Genomic DNA, 18139 nt, shown 5'->3' with positions numbered 1-18139 from the left:
CCTAACCCTAACCCTAACCCTAACCCTAACCCTAACCCTAACCCTAACCCTAACCCTAACCCTAACCCTAACCCTAACCCTAACCCTAACCCTAAAGGATCCTCTTAAACAATAACAAGTCGAAAAGGTACGTAGATTTATATGTGAAACCTTACTCCAGAGTAGGTATGTATCTATTAGACTGGCCTTGACTCAGTATAGTCAGGCGGAGAGTCCATCTGAAATATCACGAGTCGGAACCAAAAGACTACCTAGGAAACAACGACGTTGTTACGCGAGGAGCTCCTAACTACTCTCGCTGTAGAGAACACGGTATATATATAAGGTGAAGCTCTTTGTCCATCCTGCTCCTAGGGCTAGCGGCCAGCAGGACCCTCACAAGGACTCTACGGGCCGAATCCCGATCCCATAGACCCCTAGCTAGGTACCAACCTGGAGGAAGACCAGATGTCTTATTTGGAATTCCGGAAGGTCCGTCTGATATGACAACCCGAATTCAACTACTTAAGCTTAAAATGAGGATAATCCTAACCCTTCTCTCCTTCCCGTACTAGCTGGATCAAGATATGGTTTTTCGCCAATGCCCGAAGCTCGTACGCCGGTCCTTATGCCTTCTACAAGATGTGTGTCGGGCTAGCACCGTCCAGGTTAGCAAAGAACCGTTGCTTGGAGAAAGGTTTTGCTTGTATATACGGAATGGTTGCTTACGGTGGCAGCGTGAAGAGTACAGAGATTACTCCAAATAGCACAAGCTCCTCTTGTCCAGTGCATCCGTGCTACGCAGTCATGATTGCGCGTGATCAGACGCATGACGTAGTCGCGGATCATATAATCTTCATAAGAGTAAACATCATTGATGCGACTAACATGTAAGCCGACACCCGCAAACAAAGACTTCCAACCTGTTACAGGGTGTGTGCGTATGACTGGGTGAGATGGGGAGAATTCGTAGTTGACGTTAAGAGGAGAGCCTCGGGGGGACGTGACTTCGTATCCTCCAGCTTTACATGCTGACTCAAAAACTGGTTGCGCACATGTGGCTGTCAAAGTTTCGAGGAACTTTTGGAATGGAGGCGACAGGCGGTCGTATAACTCGTACCCGGATACCCAGAGAGTGTCACCACCAGCGGGCGGTGTGTCCTGCATTCGTAGGAAGGAAAAGTCGGACGGACAATTCTCGAAAAGACCTAAGATACTCCTATCAGATGCAAGATTATGAAAATGGGATAGTTGTAGTCATTGACATACTATCACTGTGCCATTCTCTACCTAGATCTCGAGGTTCGCTGCCTGAGCCAGGCCGATTTTTCATCGTCGCATACAACTTCTTAGCTGCCTCTGAGTTGATTACGTAGCTAGGTCAATTAGACCCTACTCCTAATAATAGATTGAGTTTTAGTCCTACTTACATGTTCCTATCAGTAGTTCCATCTGCCATAGGAAGGTTATTAGGGTCATTATATAGGGGATGTACGTGCAACCCATGTTCCGCAGGTCTTCCGGTTAACTTTCCTAGCATGTCGGTGATATACTTCTGTTCTTCGATAGAGAGATCATCTTGAGGAGCCCTGAAGAAAACGACGCCACGCTCGCAGATCGTTATGGCAAGGTCTCTCAACTGTTTATCGGCATTGGTGGCTTGAATTATGTTCTTGAGCTTGGCTGTGGGATACTCTCGGCCTATTATGGGGCTACTATCAACATATTCGAGATGGTCAATAGACGACCCTCGTTTCAAAGGTTCCCGTATTAGCTTATTCAGAGACAAGGAGCCCATATCGCTTAATAGGCTAAATTGCGGCGTATGTCTTCTTTCTCTTCGAATATTTCTGAAGATACGAATGGACTATCGAGCGTTTGATGGGTGCGTAGGTAGGTTTGGGTAATAATAGGGGAACCATATTTCAGAGAGGATCAAGGATTATAATCTGATCAAGCTGGGAAACCCCCAACTACTCCAACGCGCATCATCATCCGTATGATGCATCTCTGCCGTCTGGGGATGCGGGGATATCTGAGCGGCTATGTCCTAATTTGGCTATCGGCAATGAAAATCTGGGGAAGTTTGAGTTAGCAAGCGGGGAGCATCTCCTCTCTTAATGGTACTCCTAACGATCGTGCATACAGTCAGATAGATTTTAGTGCCAGAGTATTGATAGATGCCTTTATCTAGGTAGCTTGATGGAATTTCCTTCTATTTTGAAGGTCGTGGATACCCCGATGTTCTCCGTTTCCCTCGTACCAACTACCTACGCAAATACCTAGGTATTTCGTTTGGTGATTACTTTATAGAAGAAAATAAATAGAGCCGCCAGAATGGTGGGCGCCGTCATCTCAGCGAATCCCTTACAATTGGATATACGAAGTCATAGGAAGTGCCTTGCGATATGCTTCGTTGTAACTGTATCTAGCTTTCAATATGGCCTTGACTATGCCCTCGTGGGTGGCTTTATGGCCATGCCTGGCTTTTTGAAGGTATTCGGGTACTACGACGAAGCGACTAGCAAATGGGCTATAGACCCCACCGTTCAACAGCTCATTTCATCACTTATGACGATTGGAACATTCGTAGGCTCATTGTCTGTAGGGCCGTTTAGCTCTAAGCTTGGGAGACGGAATGGTCTATGGGCAGCGTCTATCTTGAATTACATTGCTACGGCAATCATGATCGGGACGACAAACATCGGAGCGTTATATCTTGCACGCTTTATTCTTGGTAATATATCGTTTTATTTTGTGAACTAAGCGTGATTCTACATGGCTAATCCCTAGATAGGAATTTCGGTTGGCTGGTTTCTCACATTTGCTCAGGTGTATATCAACGAGGTAGCACCCGCTCACCTTCGGGGGATCGTGTTTGCGGTATATCAAACCCAGCTTTGTATCGGTTCCATCGTAGGAGCAGCGATAGATAATGGAACGCACGCGATGCTCGGTAAGGGGGCGTACCAAATACCGTTAGCGGTGTTTTTTATCGCTCCGACAATTCAAACGGTCTCCCTTTTCTTTTTTCCGGAAAGCCCACGATGGCTTATGACACACGGAAGGGAGGCAGCCGCCGAGTCAGCGCTTCGTCAACTACGCAACAGAAATATTCGAGAGACCGAGTTTCGTGCAGAGTTCGAGGAAATCAGGGTTTCCACAGTAGAGCAATCAAATCATCTCAAAGGGAAACATCTATGGATCGAAATGTGGAAGGGTACTAATCGGCGACGTTCCATCCTGTCCATAGCAGTCATATGCTTCCATTGCGCCAATGGTGGGTTTTCTCTATTTCCCCCCCTTCCTCGTCTCCCCTCTAGAGATGAAAAATATAGAGTTGTCCTAAGCATTAGTTAACCCCTATATTTAGGGTCTTCTTGGGTAAATTCCTACCTACGTAATTTATACACACACACTAAGTGCATACTGAACTAACCCTCTAAATAAGTTGAACATCTATACGACCTATTTCCTTACTGTTGCCGGAGTAAAGGAAGCTTTTGCACTTTCCACTATGATAACGTGCATGGGGTTAGTTGGCGTTCTCGCTAGTATTTCGATTGTTCTGTACGTTGGCCGTCGTGTTATGTTACTTATTGGAGTGGGTGCATGCGGTTTCTGTCAGCTCGCATTTGCAATAGCTTGGACTGTGGCTCCAGGGACCGAAGCTACAGCTAAGTCGGTAGTCGCATTTATCGCTCTGTTTACATTCTTTTACGTCGCCTACGGTAAGAACCTTGCAAATATTCATGATCCTCCTATATGGAAATGACCCCTACTAACATATTCAGCTCCTTATGCGTGGCTCCTAGGTGGTGAATTACCTAGCAATCATCTACGCGCCCATACCTACGGTGTTGGTACAGCACTAAACTTCCTAGGGAATTGGTTGGGCGTCTTCACTGCGCCGTACTTCATCAACCCGGCCAGTCTAGGATGGAATGCCAAGTATGGGTCAGTACCTAACATAATCCTATGGATATTACTATATTGATGATCGATAGGTACATATGGTTTGTATCCAACATGATAGTTTTCACGTTTACTTGGGCGTTCATACCTGAGACGCGAGATCGAACCTTGGAAGAAATCAACGAGATATTTGAATCCAAGGTCCCAGCAAGGAAATTTAAGGAGTACATCTGCGTGGGCACTGAAGTGTCAAAAGAGGCGGCAACGAATAAAATGGATGTTTCAATAGATCATGTGGAAGGACGACCTAAAGGGCCTGCATAGTCACTCGCACAACCTCCCTAAGATAAATGATACTTAGTATTTCTCTAAACCTTCCCACCATATGGCCAGAGGATAGTTAAGTTTTGGATCGTATAGGTAAACGTGATGCCTGTCTCCAATTGTTTAATAATGAATATTTAGATCTTTAATTCGGGCTCATTCCGCTTACATCGGTCCCGAAACGACTTCCCCGGATCCGTCTTACGAATATATAGATGGATATACGTACTCGCGCCGCATTCGCCTTGTAAATCTCTGAGAAAGGCGGGGTCCTTCCCGCCGCCCGTAACTACATCCGAAAATGCCGGCATGGTGTTAGGCATGAGCCGATCTTACGACTTACGATAATTCCTACCTCACACTACACAAACCGCGTAGGAGTTACCAATACCGGACATCCTTAACGCCGAGAAGTCCTTCAGGCTCCAGATATATGGCATTGGAATAATATCATGATAGGGTACACGTATGGCTCAGCAGCCTGCCAAGTTTAAAATCCCGATCCATTGATGTAACTAGGCGGCACGGTAGACTGACTCTTCCGGCGGCAAGTATGGCCAAAATACCAGAGTTTATCTACTACAAAAGTAAGTAGTTTACAATGATAAAAGGTCTCTACACCCTCTCCAATAGTTAGACCATAGAAATAATTTACTAGATCATCATCATCACCATCTTCTTTTTCAGCTACGTACACAATGGCAGCAAAGCAATTAATGTCTCCCCCTGACGTCCCCGTCAACCTCGTCCGGGCCAAAGCTGGTGATATCTTCATGCTGGGAACTGTTCGTATGTACATGCCAATGAACCTGCCTTAAAGCCATGCTAACAACGATAGAAATTCGTGTGATGGAAGACGGCAGCAACACTCGTATGTTCTAATCCTTAGGTATACATACCTTGGGTTAGTATTTTAACTCACATTTCCAGACGACCGACTTGGTACTGCTGAGTTCATTGTCCCTCCTAACACAGAAGGGCCACCAAAGCATTGGCATGAAATGGTATGACTCCAGGTTCTTTGGGTACAGTTCATTCTAACAACAATTCCTCTAGCATGACGAGACATTTCTAGTCCTCTCTGGAAAGATGCGGTTCTTTGTGAAGGATGGTGGCATTGTAGACTGCACCGAGGGTGACTATGTAACTGTCCCGGTCAGATCGGTCCACACTTGGGGCACTTTAGATGAAGGATGCAAATTTCTGAACACATTCACACCTGCTTATTATATCAATTACTTCAAGCTACTTAGTCAGATGGCGGAGGCAGGGAAGCCTATGGACAAGGAGATTAACGCAAAGGCTATGACATACTTCGCAACGATTGGTGTGGATTAGGACTGACTTCTAAGGTAATGCCTATATAGGTACCTATTATATATCTGTATAATAAGATGCTTGTTACATATGAGGGCCAAAGAGGCATGCACAGTTCCATCCGCTCCTCGTGCATTTTTCATGGTAGTTACATTGCTGAGTCTATAGCAGCCATCCACTAAAATTTAGCGGATGAATCGCTATTAGGTGTCCTAAAAGTCTTAGCATAGACCTAATACAGCATTTGCTGATTGATTATTTAATCGCGCACTGAGTACCTAAGAAACGTAACTAGGTGATGCGTGATACTTTTAGCCTAGACCTTACTTCATAAGTTTCATACCTAGGTACCTAGCAGGTTACCTAGATTGTACCTCTGTCTGACGTACTCACCTAGTGAATGCTTCGCAAAGATATAACACGCACCTCGGGTCTAAAATTGATAGTAAATATTACCATACACCTGGGCATCTAGATGGCATATGATGCGAAAGCAACATCTGCCAAATTTATTATTAAGATTCGTTGGTGGTTCGGGAACAGATCAGCCGTCAAAGAGCTTGGCTACCTGTTACCCCTGACATGAAAGCTACGGCGGGTGTGGTTACATTCAAGGTTTAGTGAAGGTAACCCTGGAAGCGACGGGATGTTAATTAATATATGGCTAATGCGGCCCGGGACCAGAGCATTATTTCCCTCCTCCCACTTAAAAGTTATCGCATTTCGGGGAAATCCCATCCACGTCCTCGTCAGAAAGGAGATCTTCTACTATTTGGAGAGCTGAAGGCTGAGGGGTTACCGTTAGCCAAGATGGGACAAGAGGATCAATCTATTCTAGGCATGGAAATACGGCAAGAAAATGCCATCCTCTCCTTTCTATACTTCTCCGTCAATTACCAGATCAAGTAGATCCGGGATTCTCGTAGCGCCATGATGCCTAACAGATTTAGAGTAAAAAGAGTGCTTGGATATATTGCGGGGCTAAGTGCCATTGCTGAATATGATGTGCTTACTGGGTAGCTCATATAAGACTGGAGGGATGCATCTCGACATGTCGTGGCAGGCGAAAGACCCTTGCTGCTCGGCATACTTCGAATTAAATCGCTAACGATGCGATCCTCAATCCTTACCGTGGTGTTTGCTACTGCTTCCGCGGCGGCGGAGCTTGACTGGGCAGCAGCTTACGAAAAGTCCAATGCTTCTCTGGCAAAGCTGTCTCAGAATGACAAGATCAACATTGTCACCGGAGTTGGCTGGAATAAAGGACCCTGCGTTGGAAATACGGCGGCAGCGAGTTCCATCAACTACCCCCAACTATGTCTGCAAGATGGACCACTGGGTATCCGTTTCGCCACGAACGCCAATGCTTTCGTTCCTGGTATCCATGTCGCGTCGACCTGGGATCGTGCTCTTATGAGGGAGCGTGGACAGTTCATGGCCGAAGAGACGAAAGGCGCCGGTATTCACGTTCTTCTAGGACCCGTCGCAGGTCCTCTAGGTAAAAATCCTGCGGGTGGCAGAAATTGGGAGGGCTTCGGCGCCGATCCGTACCTACAAGGCATCGCCATGGCAGAGACGATCGAGGGTATGCAGAGTGTCGGGGTCCAGGCCAATGCGAAACATTATATTCTCAACGAACAGGAACTCAACCGCGAAACTATGAGCTCGAACTTAGACGACCGTACAATGCATGAGATTTATCTTTGGCCTTTCGCTGATGCCGTACACGCAAATGTAGCGTCCGTCATGTGCTCATACAACAAGGTCAATAGCACCTGGACCTGTGAAAAGTAGGTACCTACTGTATCTAATTAACTGCCGGTCTCGCCTCAAGCCGATCTCTTTGCTAATTCGATGTACCGCAGCCCGTATGTCCTAGACACAATCCTAAAGAAAGAGCTTGGCTTCCAAGGCTACGTGATGACAGACTGGAATGCGCAGCATTCTACCGCCCCGGCCGCGACGTCGGGATTGGATATGACTATGCCCGGCTCGGATTTCAACGGCGGGTCTATTTACTGGGGCTCAAAGTTGACTCAGGCCGTGAGCAGCGGACAGGTGCCACAATCGCGTCTCGATGATATGGTCCGAAGGATCTTAGCAGCGTGGTATTTGCTCGGTCAGGATAGCGGATATCCGACGACCAATCTCAATGCCAATGTTCAGGGAACCCACAAGACCAACATTCGTGCTACTGCGAGAGATGGGATCGTCTTACTAAAGAACGAAGGAAACATTCTTCCTCTCAAGAAACCCGCGAAGCTTGGATTGGTCGGCTCGGCGGCCGTTGTGAACCCACAAGGTATGAATTCTTGTACTGATCAAGGATGTAATACCGGTGCTCTTGGCATGGGATGGGGTTCGGGCACCGCATCGTACCCCTATTTCAGCGCTCCCGCCGACGCCATCAAGACGCGAGCTCAAGCCGACGGCACCCAGATTAGCTTATCTTCTTCCGATAGCACGAGTTCTGTTGGCTCGACAGTCAGTGGCGCTGATGCAGCGATCGTATTTATTACTTCCGACAGCGGCGAAGGGTATATCACGGTGGAAAACAATGCGGGAGATCGCAATAACCTCGACCCGTGGCATAACGGGAATGATCTCGTCAAGGCGGTTGCAGCGGCGAACGATAATGTGATCGTAGTCGTGCACGCCGTCGGCCCCGTCATCCTCGAGACGGTCCTTGCTCAGCCTAATGTTAAGGCGATCGTTTGGGCCGGTCTTCCCTCTCAGGAGAATGGGAATGCCTTAGTAGATATCCTCTACGGAGATACCAGCCCTTCAGGAAAACTACCTTACACAATTGCTAAATCAGCTAACGACTATGGCACGAGTGTCGTAAGAGGCAACGACGATTTTAAGGAAGGTCTGTTCATCGACTACCGCAAGTTCGATCAAGAGGGTATCGAGCCTCGGTACGAGTTCGGATATGGAATATGTAAGCTTTCTTTTATCATCTAGGTAGTCTCCTTGATGGTAAGGGCGACATTAGCTAATCTTCTACAGCATACACCAATTTTACTTATTCGGACATCTTTGTCGACGGACGACCGACATCTGGTCCTGCGACGGGGGCCATCATCCCGGGGGGTGCTGCTGATCTCTGGGAGACTGTGCTCACGGTCACCGTAACTATCACCAACTCAGGTGAAGTCAAAGGTGCTGAAGTAGCGCAATTATATGTAGGTTTCCCTGAGTCTGCAGGGACGCCGCCGAAGCAGCTACGCGGATTCGAGAAGTTGGCATTGGAAGCTGGCGCCAAGGACAACGTAGCCTTCGAACTTAAAAGACGAGATATTAGTATTTGGGACACAGCAAAGCAAAGTTGGGTCGTCCCTGCGGGAACATTCAACATTAGCGTCGGTTCGAGCAGCCGCGATATTCGCCAGACAGGCACTCTTGAAGTGCCTTAAAATGAGGGTATATAACAAAACCCGCTGTATATAGTTCTTCCATCCCACGAACGCAGAAATTCATATAGTCATACGCCAAGTTCTCAGGCATGTGACTAAAGAGATTTTAAAAGACTCGATTAACTCAGATTTCAGATAGTCATGAGCCTTAGGATGTGAGTATACCTGATGACACGGCAGCACTGTTAAGGGGTAAAAGATTTCCAAATACCTACTAGGTAAGAGCCAAGGTCGGACAAAGTTTCTGTAGATTTAAAGTTGTATAACCTAATGTTGTAGCAAATGTAGCAATTGCCCATTGGCCCAGTGGTTAAGGCGTCTGACTGTTACTTCCTTCAAAGAGGTTAAGAGAAATCAGAAGATCCCTGGTTCGACCCCAGGATGGGCAGTTTTTGTTTCTTTTTCGTTTTTGGCCGCACTTGAAGTTTAGATAGTAGGTATGTGAAAGGGCTCATTTTGTGGTTGGTAGGGTTTTACTTTTACTAGGCAGCTAGGTAGGTTTTAAGCCTCATTATCCTCGCTTATCTCGCATATGGCAAGTGTCCGAGGTACAGTACCTACATATGTACCTAGTAATATTTTTGGGTCAGTCATCTCATGAAGTACACAGTACATTCCTATGTACTATTTACATGGAGATTAAATTTCAATAGGAGGTAGAGAATAATCCGATACCTTTATCGTGCTTTCTTTTTTGAAATCAGGTGGATAATGACGTACACTTCTCAAGATGCTATACATTCTTCGGCGCTATTAATCTAAAGTGATTACGGTAGTCGCTCTTAGGGCACCTAATTGACACCATCGCGACTAGTGCTTCTTAGCCAAACGCAACTGAACATTTCGAGGCAATGACGGAAACTATACATACGTAGTTCATGCATATTGAAAATACAGTGTGAAAACATCAAGTACCGCTAAATAATGTAGCACAAGAGAGCTCGGGTTCCTCCGTAGATCCCCCGCCATTGACGTCTTTTGGCGTCTTTGGCGTCTATGGACTCCGGACGGACTCAACAAATCTTACGCGGGATTCTACCTACAGTGGCTACCCAGTAGGCTACGGGAATTCCTGCTACCAATTCCCCTCCACGCCTCCGGACTTCGTAGACTCGCCACATGACAATCCTGATGCTTCATAGAGCACGCATCAGCTGCTCCCTTTTCTCGTCAGCTAAACAAGCTTTTCGTTCCAGTCCTCAGCAAACTCTCGGTTTTCGACAATTCTCAAGCTCTATCAGCTTTAACGCTTGGCGCACCATGTCGCAGTCAGAGATCTCGAAGTATCTCCAGCAGACGCACGACCGTGTCTTTGAACACAACCGTGCTTGGGCGGAGGAGCAGAAAAAACGGGATCCCGACTTCTTCGCCAAGCTATCCGCCGGACAGACCCCCGAATATCTATGGATCGGATGCAGCGACTCGCGCATTCCCGCTGAACAGATCACGGGCTTGGGACCAGGCGAGGCCTTCATCCATCGCAACATCGCTAACCTGGTCGTCAATACCGATCTCAATGTTATGAGTGTCATCAACTACGCGGTCCGACATCTGCAAGTCAAGCACATCGTTGTATGTGGGCATTACGGCTGCGGCGGTGTGAAGGCCGCCATGACGCCTAAGGACTTGGGGCTGCTTAACCCGTGGCTGAGGAACATCCGAGATGTGTATCGCCTACACGAAGCAGAGTTGGATGCGATCAAGGACGAGAATGAGCGTTATAACCGTCTGGTAGAGGTTAGCGTTATCGAGCAGTGCCGGAATGTCATTAAGACTGCGGCGGTACAGCAGTCCTACGCTAAAAACAAGTTCCCCATAGTCCACGGATGGGTGTTTGGATTCGAAGACGGTTTGCTCAAGGACTTGAAGGTAGACCACGAAGCCATGTTGCACAGCATTCAAAAGATTTACAACCTCACGGAATAAGAGTATGATCCTTTACCTCCCCGAAAAAAAGATGGATGAATTTTATGTATTATTTGCGTTGGTTGCGATATAGCTTAGGCCGCGTTCGGCCTCGTTCGAAAGCTTATAAAAACCTTGTCATGCCAATTGCTGCGCTTGTGTAATTATATAAGAGTCCATCGGGCCTAGCGACGATCAAAGTTAATCATCAACAAGTGGCACGACTAGATCCTGCTTATCCCCAATGTCTCCCCCTAATATCCATGGATGGGTTAATAGGTACCTTAGTACCTATACATCACGCCTGTGATGATGGTCGAATTCGTCCAGCTCGTAATGTATATGAAGTAGACCCAGTTCACAGCCTATTATACGTTAGCCAGGTCATGTATCTGCTTGACTGCTGATGCAGTTGCATTTTGGCGATGGCTGTACATCTCCGACCCGTTGCTGTACTAACTCGTAGTGACCAGCTACTACCCCTTGAAGGTAATGAAGCTGGGGTTCTACATGGTCTGGTCAGTCGTGAGACCTAAAAGTTTTATACTGCTTCTTTCCGCTTAACGAAGCGTCTGTTTACTCGATCCCGTCTTCGCTGCTGTCAGGTTCCCAAAATCCGTGTTCGAAGCTCTTCTTTTGCCGAAATGCGAAACGTTCCCAACTTACACCTCTCCTACCCTTAGTACCATCCGCCTTGGTTTCGTAACGTCGAGGTTCGAAGTCCATCACGGTGCGCCAGTTATGGATCATTCGGCGCCAGTAACATGCTTCCGCAGCCGGCGTGAGATTGCGGTCTCGGAACACTCTAGTAGACTCTTGAGCGATTTGCCGTGCCCGATCGGGGTCTGCGATGAGGCCGTCCATCTGAGCCTTCAAGTCGGACCAATCACGTCTTACCTTGACGTAATTCTATTTAGAATGGTTAGTCGGACGTTTCATTATCTAGTAGTCGTGTGAAGAGAAAGTATACCTGGTGAGGACCGCTATCCTTTAGAAGAGGTTGATAATGAAATACGTAGTCCAGCTTATGAATGATGGGAACGCTGTTACAGTTGTGCAAATATCGTAGCCGTCCACTCCAGGAATTACCCTCGGTGTGGGCGACGTATTTAAAACGGCAGAAGTCTCGCATATCCAGAATGTTGGAGCGGTTATGCCAATCTATGGCCTCGACATCGTTCCAATCGTGTCCTTTCGAGGCATCTACAAGCGCCGTTCGCAGCTTACGGTTCACGGCCAGACTCCCTCTCCAGCATAGCCTATCCTCTTTATCATCCCATCCGTGAGGATACTCCGTCTCTAGCTCTTCCACGTCCTCGCGGAACTGCGCATATGATCCGACGCCGTCGTCGGGATAGCTCCATCCGTCGAAATCGGGCATAACCCACAACCAAGGATTGTTTTCTTGGCGAGCCCAAGCCCATCTAATACGCTTTGGGTTCTTCTCGCCTCTGACTGCGCGGTCCTCGATATCGATGATGAATTCGACGTTCGGAAGCGATCGAGGGTCTGGGATGGCGGTTATTGCGCGATACATGTTGGCGAGGGCGGCGAGACCACGGGAACGGTCCGGCTCACCCTTCTTCTCTTCGATCACATATAATTCTCCATTTGAAATCATAACGTGGAATTCGCCATGCTGGAGGCCGGTATAGTCATCCTTCGTATCTACTCGTACGTCTGATTCTTTAATGCGTTTATTTTGATCTAGGAGAAAATCGCGAGCACGGTCGAGTTCTTGGAATAAATTGGGGAATGCGCTCTGTTACGGTATGAGCATCCTATACATACACCATTTCTCATACACCGTTAGATTTCTCTATGCACGTGTGCTCACCTGGCATTGGCCGTCGGAAAGGCCATAATTGAGACTGTCGCGTTTCGAATCGAATTCCCAAACTTCGTCTTCAGGCAGTGGGGGGGTCGCATGGGTTGGCTGTTCCGTGGTTTCTCTGTACGACTCTTGAACGGGTTTTTGAAATGGAGATTGTACGTGGCTAAAAAGCGAAAAAGTGGTGACGATAAAGACGATGGCCAGGAGCAGCCAGCGGGAGCGGCGCAGCAGGAGGGCCATCGAGGACTCGCCTGGCTGCTGACTGCAGGAAAACGAAGACTTGTTGGCATACATTGTCAAAAAGAAGGTAGACGGCAGACCGGGTAGGTAGCAGCTGAGCTCCGCCAGGGAAATGCGCACCGTATTGATGGCGGAAGAGGTGTCTCAGAATACAATCATTACTTACGAGGGTGAAGGTGATGAGGTCGAAGGCGAAGGCGAAGACGAAGGCAAAAGCGACAGCAAAGGGATCCCTTCATTTTAATAAGTTTGCCATTTCCCCATTGGTTTGGTATCACCTATGTAATCTTTCTAATCTTCCTAATCTTGGTCGGCATTGCGTTGATTGCTGATTGCGGCTTGCGTTAGCGAGGGAATGAATGCGGTGCTGTACCTTAAGAAGATACGACATGTGCATAAGATAAGTCCGGAAAAGCAAGGAGCGTATGAATGGACGCAGTGGCACGCAATCCATTAAATCATTGGTCCATTTTGAACAGGGGTTCCCTCCCTATCTACGCTGCTACGGTACTATGGTACAATACCGACTAGTAAGAATAGGGGGATCCGAAGCTGGGATTCAGCTTGATCTAGGCTTTGGTTTGTAGTACAACAAAGAAGTCTTTCCAGCAACAAAAATCATATTTCTTATATTGTACAATACATTTGGAGTTCCCACGCAGCTACGTAAACTAATAATAGGTAATTGCACTATAAATTGTATACTAGGTACCTACCTATCTACTTAAGTATGTACTATGTAATAAACAAACATGCGAAGATCATTGCTTTATACGTAACGGCGATATAGAAATATGGATTTGTTTGTTAAGTCATAGAGACCGAATTCAGGTGAAACATTTTGGTTACTTATTTGCTGTAATACTCAACCAAGTCTTGTTGTTACAGTCGACGAAACGCATGAAATTGCCTATGCAGACGGGTAGGCGTCTATCTATTTTTACTTTGAGCTGATCTAATATACTACTTTTTTTATCTGATATTTATTATAGTTACAGTTGCTAGTATTACCCAAGTAATTAGGTGAGCTACGGGCTACCTACTAGTAGTACTCGCTAGGTACGATAGACATGTCACATTAGTGAGTGATCACACAAATTTTATGCACGTCAAAACTCACAACTCAAATTTCAACATGGCAACGGTGATTAAGCTTTAACAATTCAAGCTATATCTTTACGCGGCAACGTGGCGAGGTAGCCTTAGGGTTTTATATAGGTACTATATTTAATTAGTACCTATCATTTTATTTTCGCTACGCCTTCGGCATACGGGAATTTAGATTCCAATGTTTTATAAAGTGCTAAACTCAAGGATTCAATGGTTGCTTACTTAGGAGTCTGTCTGTGTGGTCGACATCAATGATACGCTGAACGTACGGATACGAAGCTGCACAGCATGGTAGCTGGAGGTGACGCTGTCAGCAATATACCTACTTCGGGTAGGTATTAAGGGTACCTATATCTATTTACCTGGTAGCCAACCAACCAATTTCTGACAGCTCAACCCGGTGTCATGGCGAAGGGTTAGATTGGGCGAGCTCTTCACGGCATAATAATCACTTCCTACCGCAATAATTGAGCCTAGATCGGCCTATCGGCGCTGGGCGTTCTTCGCTACGCAAAACATAACCTTCCAGCTATAGCAGGTAGGTTGGAACTATTGGGTGGCGTCGTGCAGATGCTATCTCTATGAAGAGCTAAGCCGTAGCCGCGCTCGCTTGACTGCAACCCACCTCCATTTGCACTGAATGTCGCTAGATGCTTTGAGTTTTCTTACGATACCTACTAGGAAAAGCTGTCTCTCACATGGCGTTTCTTTCTCAGCTTGGCGTTCGATGACTTTTCTACCTTCACCTCAGCCTTCCGTGTCTTCACTATGCTTTCTATTGAAGAATATAGAACACCAACAGTCATATCGATCAAGCAGCCAAGTATTTCGAGCTGTGCCCGATTCTGAGCCGATTCGAATTCCAAGGTCATCCGCTTCTTTATCTGTCAGCTATGCAACTCTCGTACGTCGTTCTAGCTGCAGTCGCATCCCTCGCTGTTGCGCAGACTCGGTCATCAAAGCGCGGATTGGTGTTTGTCCCCAACCCGAACAGCCCGCAAGATAACAAGATATGGGTCCAGTCAGGGTCGGATCTAACTTGGTACTATAATTATGGATCAACGCCATCGCCTGCCTTCGACGACGTATCCCAAGACGAATTTGAATTCGTCCCTATGTTATGGGGTGCTATTAATGACACCTCATTCCTCGACTCGGTTCAAGGCCAGATGGATTCCGGTCGTCATATCACACATGTGCTAGGATTCAACGAGCCGGATACCCAGTATTATGGTGGTAGCAACATCCAACCTTCGGAAGCGGCGGATGTGTGGGTAAAGAACATCGCACCTCTCGCAGACAGAGGTGTCAAGCTAGGGTTACCAGCTTGCACGGGTGGTTGGGGAGGAATACCATGGTTGCAGCAGTTTCTCGGGAATTGCTCCGAGTTGATCAGCACAGGCGATGACAAGAAGAATTGCACGTATGATTTCGTGGCGATCCATTGGTATGGGAATTTCGAGGGTTTGGCGAGTCATATGGGCTCTTACGCCGCCGCATTTCCGAACGTCACCCAGTGGATCACTGAGTATAACTTCAACGATCAGGACCTCGCGACAACACAGGCTTTTTATAACACGTCTTCCGAGTATTTCGATCGCATGGATTCTGTTGGGCGCTACAGCTTGTTTGGCTCTTTCCGGTCCGGCGACAGCAACGTAGGGCCTAATGCCGTCATGTTGAATAACGACGGAGACCTCACGGACATCGGCTCGTGGTATTTGGGCATCACCGGTACAGGTGTCGAGCCTCAGTCAGGATCGAGGAGAGGATACGCACCCATGGTAGGCGCAATCATATTTTCGATGGTTTTGGGGGCTTTCCTCACGATTTAATCGAAATTTGCAAAAGACATCCAAGACGGGGGACCTCTCAATAATATATTAGAATTTCTTTAAAGTTGAATAAATTTAGAATGGCAAGGCAAATTCATCAATCGGAGTTTAAGGGAGCTACCCCGGACTTCCAAGGGGGATGGACCTTGAATGAGTTCAGTTTTTTTGTAAGGGTACCTGGATAAATAATATCAGTTGGCAGCCAGTGAAAAGTACTAGGTACAGAAAATGAGACCCCACTGATACATCTGCCGATGGCCGAAGTGACCGAAGCAAGCCTCGGCAAAATGCTAGGTGCTAGGTTCCTTGTAGGTATTACCTCGATTTCATCTTCTCGGAAAGCGCATTTCATTCTTTATTAACTGTAGACAATGCCACTGGGAAGTAGCCAAGGTCACATTTATCTTCATAGTTTGGTACTTATTTAAGCATTAAAGAGAACGATATCCTAATTTCATCCCTCTTAAATCTCAATTCGACATATTCACATCTTCACATTGTCTTGACCTCGGCTCTATCGTCACATTCTGTCAAGATGGCTACTGATAGAGTAAATTCGATTCTAAAGCACCTATCCCCAGGATCCCCTCTATCCACCATGTAAGCGGGTTATGGTCTTTGTTTTCGAGTTTCTTATTTCTATTCAATATTCATAGGTACTCCGAGACCTGATTAAAGAAGGTGTATCCCGGTGTATCACACACAGTAAAATCCAATCGATAATGTTTGTTAGAGGCTTGGAGAGATGTAACAGAAATACTAACAATCGTTCTCCTAGTACGTCAAAAAACCCGGATGACATAGTTATTACGCTCGCAGTTCGGACACCTCTCTGCAAGGGTAAGAAAGGCGGGTTCAAAGATACCACCGTCGAGTACCTTATGTACGCCATCCTCAAAGCTGCGCGCGAACGCTTGGGATTCTCTCCGGATCTTGTCGAAGATATATGCATGGGAAATGTACGCGCAAGTTCAACTGTCCTAGAATTCGTCAAAGAAACAGACCTTTAATCCACCCTTTGTGTATAGGTATCAGATGGCAAAGCAGCCTACAAAGCACGTGCCGCAGCTCTTTCCGCGGGGTTCCCCAACACTACGAGTGCTTCGTCCGTAAACCGGTTTTGCTCTTCCGGTCTCAAAGCCACCGCCGATATTGCTCATCAAATCTCTGCAGGCTCGATAGAGATAGGCATCGCCGCCGGTACCGAATCCATGACTGCCGGTGGCGATGCCCTCGAGCAACCGTTTGACAAAGAGGTAACTAAGCACAGCCAAGAGGCCGACGACTGTATGATGGCCATGGGCTGGACGAGTGAGAATGTGGCGAGGGACTTCGGGATCTCGCGCCAGGCTGTCGATGAATTTGCGGCTGAGAGCTTCAGGCGAGCCGAAGAAGCGCAGAAGGCCGGCCTTTTCGATGACGAGATCGTCCCCATCACCACTAGGATAAAGGGGCCTGATGGCGAATTCAAGACCGTCACCCTAACTAAGGATGAAGGTATTCGGCCGGGAACGACAGCTGCCGGCTTAGGCAAGATCCGCTCTGCATTTACGCAATGGGGCCCTATTACCACGGGAGGTAACGCCAGCCAAGTTACCGATGGCGCCGCCGCCGTGGTGCTCATGAAGCGCTCCAAGGCTGTCGAGCTCGGTCTGCCTATCGTAGCCAAGTACGTGGGCTCAACCGTCGCCGGCCTAGCTCCTAGAATTATGGGAATCGGACCAACCGTAGCGATTCCCAAGCTACTCAAACAGCATAACATTACTTTGGATGATGTCGACGTGGTCGAGATTAACGAGGCGTTCGGAACTATGGCTGTGTACTGTAGAGAATATCTGAAACTGGACTGGGCCAAGATGAACCCTCGAGGCGGTGCCATCGCCCTCGGTCATCCCCTCGGTGCCACAGGCACTCGACAAATCGTTACCGGTCTAAGCGAACTGAGGCGGACGAAGAAGAAGATCTTATTGACGAGTATGTGCATTGGAACGGGAATGGGGATGGCTGGTTTGTTTGTAAATGAGCAATGATTATAGGTAATATTCGAAAAATAGCATGGGGTGAATGACGGATGAGGAACTTTTTCTATCTTCATTCGATTCTTGTATTGTACATGTGACTACCTACGTTTTAGGTATATAGCGCCAAATGACATTTTACCCTAGCAAAGACTCTTCTATGTTTACTAGATAGGTACTTAGGTATCAGATAGGTACCCAGACATATTTGAGTCTGTAGCTCTAATTGTGGTATCGCCTTAACCC

The 18139-nt window shown here is 47.2% G+C and overlaps 8 protein-coding genes and 1 non-coding gene across 9 annotated transcripts; 7 read left to right on the top strand and 2 right to left on the bottom strand.

Annotated features, from left to right (window-relative positions):
* Positions 1 to 284: 284 nt before the first annotated feature.
* On the bottom strand, positions 285 to 1908 carry GGS22DRAFT_174807 (taurine catabolism dioxygenase TauD, TfdA family protein). Its single transcript, XM_047963158.1, has 4 exons — positions 1410 to 1908; positions 1249 to 1355; positions 709 to 1187; positions 285 to 633 (listed from the first exon to the last, which is right to left on the bottom strand). Exons 1-4 carry the CDS (start codon positions 1775 to 1777, stop codon positions 511 to 513), a joined length of 1077 nt encoding a protein of 358 aa, XP_047814442.1. The 5' UTR covers positions 1778 to 1908; the 3' UTR covers positions 285 to 510.
* Positions 1909 to 2157: 249 nt separating this feature from the next.
* Positions 2158 to 4267, top strand: GGS22DRAFT_174805 (general substrate transporter). Its single transcript, XM_047963157.1, has 6 exons — positions 2158 to 2716; positions 2777 to 3259; positions 3353 to 3363; positions 3431 to 3710; positions 3774 to 3936; positions 3987 to 4267. Exons 1-6 carry the CDS (start codon positions 2317 to 2319, stop codon positions 4216 to 4218), a joined length of 1569 nt encoding a protein of 522 aa, XP_047814441.1. The 5' UTR covers positions 2158 to 2316; the 3' UTR covers positions 4219 to 4267.
* A 649-nt stretch (positions 4268 to 4916) lies between these two features.
* Positions 4917 to 5556, top strand: GGS22DRAFT_193187 (RmlC-like cupin; the record flags this gene model as incomplete). The annotated part of the gene is made up of 4 exons (XM_047965351.1): positions 4917 to 5007; positions 5057 to 5089; positions 5149 to 5222; positions 5275 to 5556. 4 exons carry the CDS (start codon positions 4917 to 4919, stop codon positions 5554 to 5556), a joined length of 480 nt encoding a protein of 159 aa, XP_047814440.1.
* A 1023-nt stretch (positions 5557 to 6579) lies between these two features.
* Positions 6580 to 9015, top strand: GGS22DRAFT_174801 (glycoside hydrolase family 3 protein). The gene is made up of 3 exons (XM_047963156.1): positions 6580 to 7325; positions 7401 to 8476; positions 8545 to 9015. Exons 1-3 carry the CDS (start codon positions 6646 to 6648, stop codon positions 8949 to 8951), a joined length of 2163 nt encoding a protein of 720 aa, XP_047814439.1. The 5' UTR covers positions 6580 to 6645; the 3' UTR covers positions 8952 to 9015.
* Positions 9016 to 9243: 228 nt separating this feature from the next.
* On the top strand, positions 9244 to 9340 carry GGS22DRAFT_t128. Its single transcript has one exon. It is a non-coding gene; the product is annotated as a tRNA-Asn (tRNA).
* Positions 9341 to 9802: 462 nt separating this feature from the next.
* Positions 9803 to 10877, top strand: GGS22DRAFT_182284 (carbonic anhydrase; the record flags this gene model as incomplete). Its single annotated transcript, XM_047963950.1, has 2 exons — positions 9803 to 9822; positions 10193 to 10877. The coding sequence occupies 2 exons, from the start codon at positions 9803 to 9805 to the stop codon at positions 10875 to 10877; spliced, it is 705 nt and encodes a 234-aa protein (XP_047814438.1).
* Positions 10878 to 11432: 555 nt separating this feature from the next.
* GGS22DRAFT_182283 (glycosyl transferase family 90-domain-containing protein) lies at positions 11433 to 12930 on the bottom strand (the record flags this gene model as incomplete). The annotated part of the gene is made up of 3 exons (XM_047963949.1): positions 11433 to 11765; positions 11827 to 12618; positions 12694 to 12930. 3 exons carry the CDS (start codon positions 12928 to 12930, stop codon positions 11433 to 11435), a joined length of 1362 nt encoding a protein of 453 aa, XP_047814437.1.
* A 1351-nt stretch (positions 12931 to 14281) lies between these two features.
* Positions 14282 to 16219, top strand: GGS22DRAFT_174798 (glycoside hydrolase family 128 protein). Its single transcript, XM_047963155.1, has 2 exons — positions 14282 to 14384; positions 14455 to 16219. The coding sequence occupies exon 2, from the start codon at positions 14934 to 14936 to the stop codon at positions 15873 to 15875; it is 942 nt and encodes a 313-aa protein (XP_047814436.1). The 5' UTR covers positions 14282 to 14384; positions 14455 to 14933; the 3' UTR covers positions 15876 to 16219.
* Positions 16220 to 18044, top strand: GGS22DRAFT_174797 (thiolase). Its single transcript, XM_047963154.1, has 3 exons — positions 16220 to 16475; positions 16654 to 16834; positions 16904 to 18044. The coding sequence occupies exons 1-3, from the start codon at positions 16411 to 16413 to the stop codon at positions 17903 to 17905; spliced, it is 1248 nt and encodes a 415-aa protein (XP_047814435.1). The 5' UTR covers positions 16220 to 16410; the 3' UTR covers positions 17906 to 18044.
* Positions 18045 to 18139: the final 95 nt, after the last annotated feature.

The sequence above is a fragment of the Annulohypoxylon maeteangense genome (genome assembly GCF_022496945.1).
Source record: "Annulohypoxylon maeteangense strain CBS 123835 unplaced genomic scaffold GGS22scaffold_25, whole genome shotgun sequence".
NCBI lineage: Eukaryota > Fungi > Ascomycota > Sordariomycetes > Xylariales > Hypoxylaceae > Annulohypoxylon > Annulohypoxylon maeteangense.
The sequence above is the reverse complement of the archived record's forward strand: the minus strand, read 5'-3'. Positions and strand labels throughout refer to the sequence as shown.

Bases quoted from the DNA above. Each gene is read 5' to 3' on its own strand.
- GGS22DRAFT_174801 (XM_047963156.1), top strand. From the start codon at position 6,646: ATGCGATCCTCAATCCTTACCGTGGTGTTTGCTACTGCTTCCGCGGCG. The intron at 7,326-7,400 runs GTAGGTACCTAC...GATGTACCGCAG, and splicing joins AGCACCTGGACCTGTGAAAA to CCCGTATGTCCTAGACACAA. The intron at 8,477-8,544 runs GTAAGCTTTCTT...AATCTTCTACAG, and splicing joins CGAGTTCGGATATGGAATAT to CATACACCAATTTTACTTAT.
- GGS22DRAFT_174807 (XM_047963158.1), bottom strand. From the start codon at position 1,777: ATGGGCTCCTTGTCTCTGAATAAGCTAATACGGGAACCTTTGAAACGA. The intron at 1,188-1,248 runs GTATGTCAATGA...GGAGTATCTTAG, and splicing joins TAGAGAATGGCACAGTGATA to GTCTTTTCGAGAATTGTCCG. The intron at 634-708 runs GTAAGCAACCAT...GGACGGTGCTAG, and splicing joins GTACTCTTCACGCTGCCACC to CCCGACACACATCTTGTAGA.
- GGS22DRAFT_174805 (XM_047963157.1), top strand. From the start codon at position 2,317: ATGGTGGGCGCCGTCATCTCAGCGAATCCCTTACAATTGGATATACGA. The intron at 3,711-3,773 runs GTAAGAACCTTG...TAACATATTCAG, and splicing joins ATTCTTTTACGTCGCCTACG to CTCCTTATGCGTGGCTCCTA. The intron at 3,937-3,986 runs GTCAGTACCTAA...GATGATCGATAG, and splicing joins GGATGGAATGCCAAGTATGG to GTACATATGGTTTGTATCCA.
- GGS22DRAFT_174798 (XM_047963155.1), top strand. From the start codon at position 14,934: ATGCAACTCTCGTACGTCGTTCTAGCTGCAGTCGCATCCCTCGCTGTT.
- GGS22DRAFT_174797 (XM_047963154.1), top strand. From the start codon at position 16,411: ATGGCTACTGATAGAGTAAATTCGATTCTAAAGCACCTATCCCCAGGA. The intron at 16,476-16,653 runs GTAAGCGGGTTA...TCGTTCTCCTAG, and splicing joins GGATCCCCTCTATCCACCAT to TACGTCAAAAAACCCGGATG. The intron at 16,835-16,903 runs GTACGCGCAAGT...CTTTGTGTATAG, and splicing joins AAGATATATGCATGGGAAAT to GTATCAGATGGCAAAGCAGC.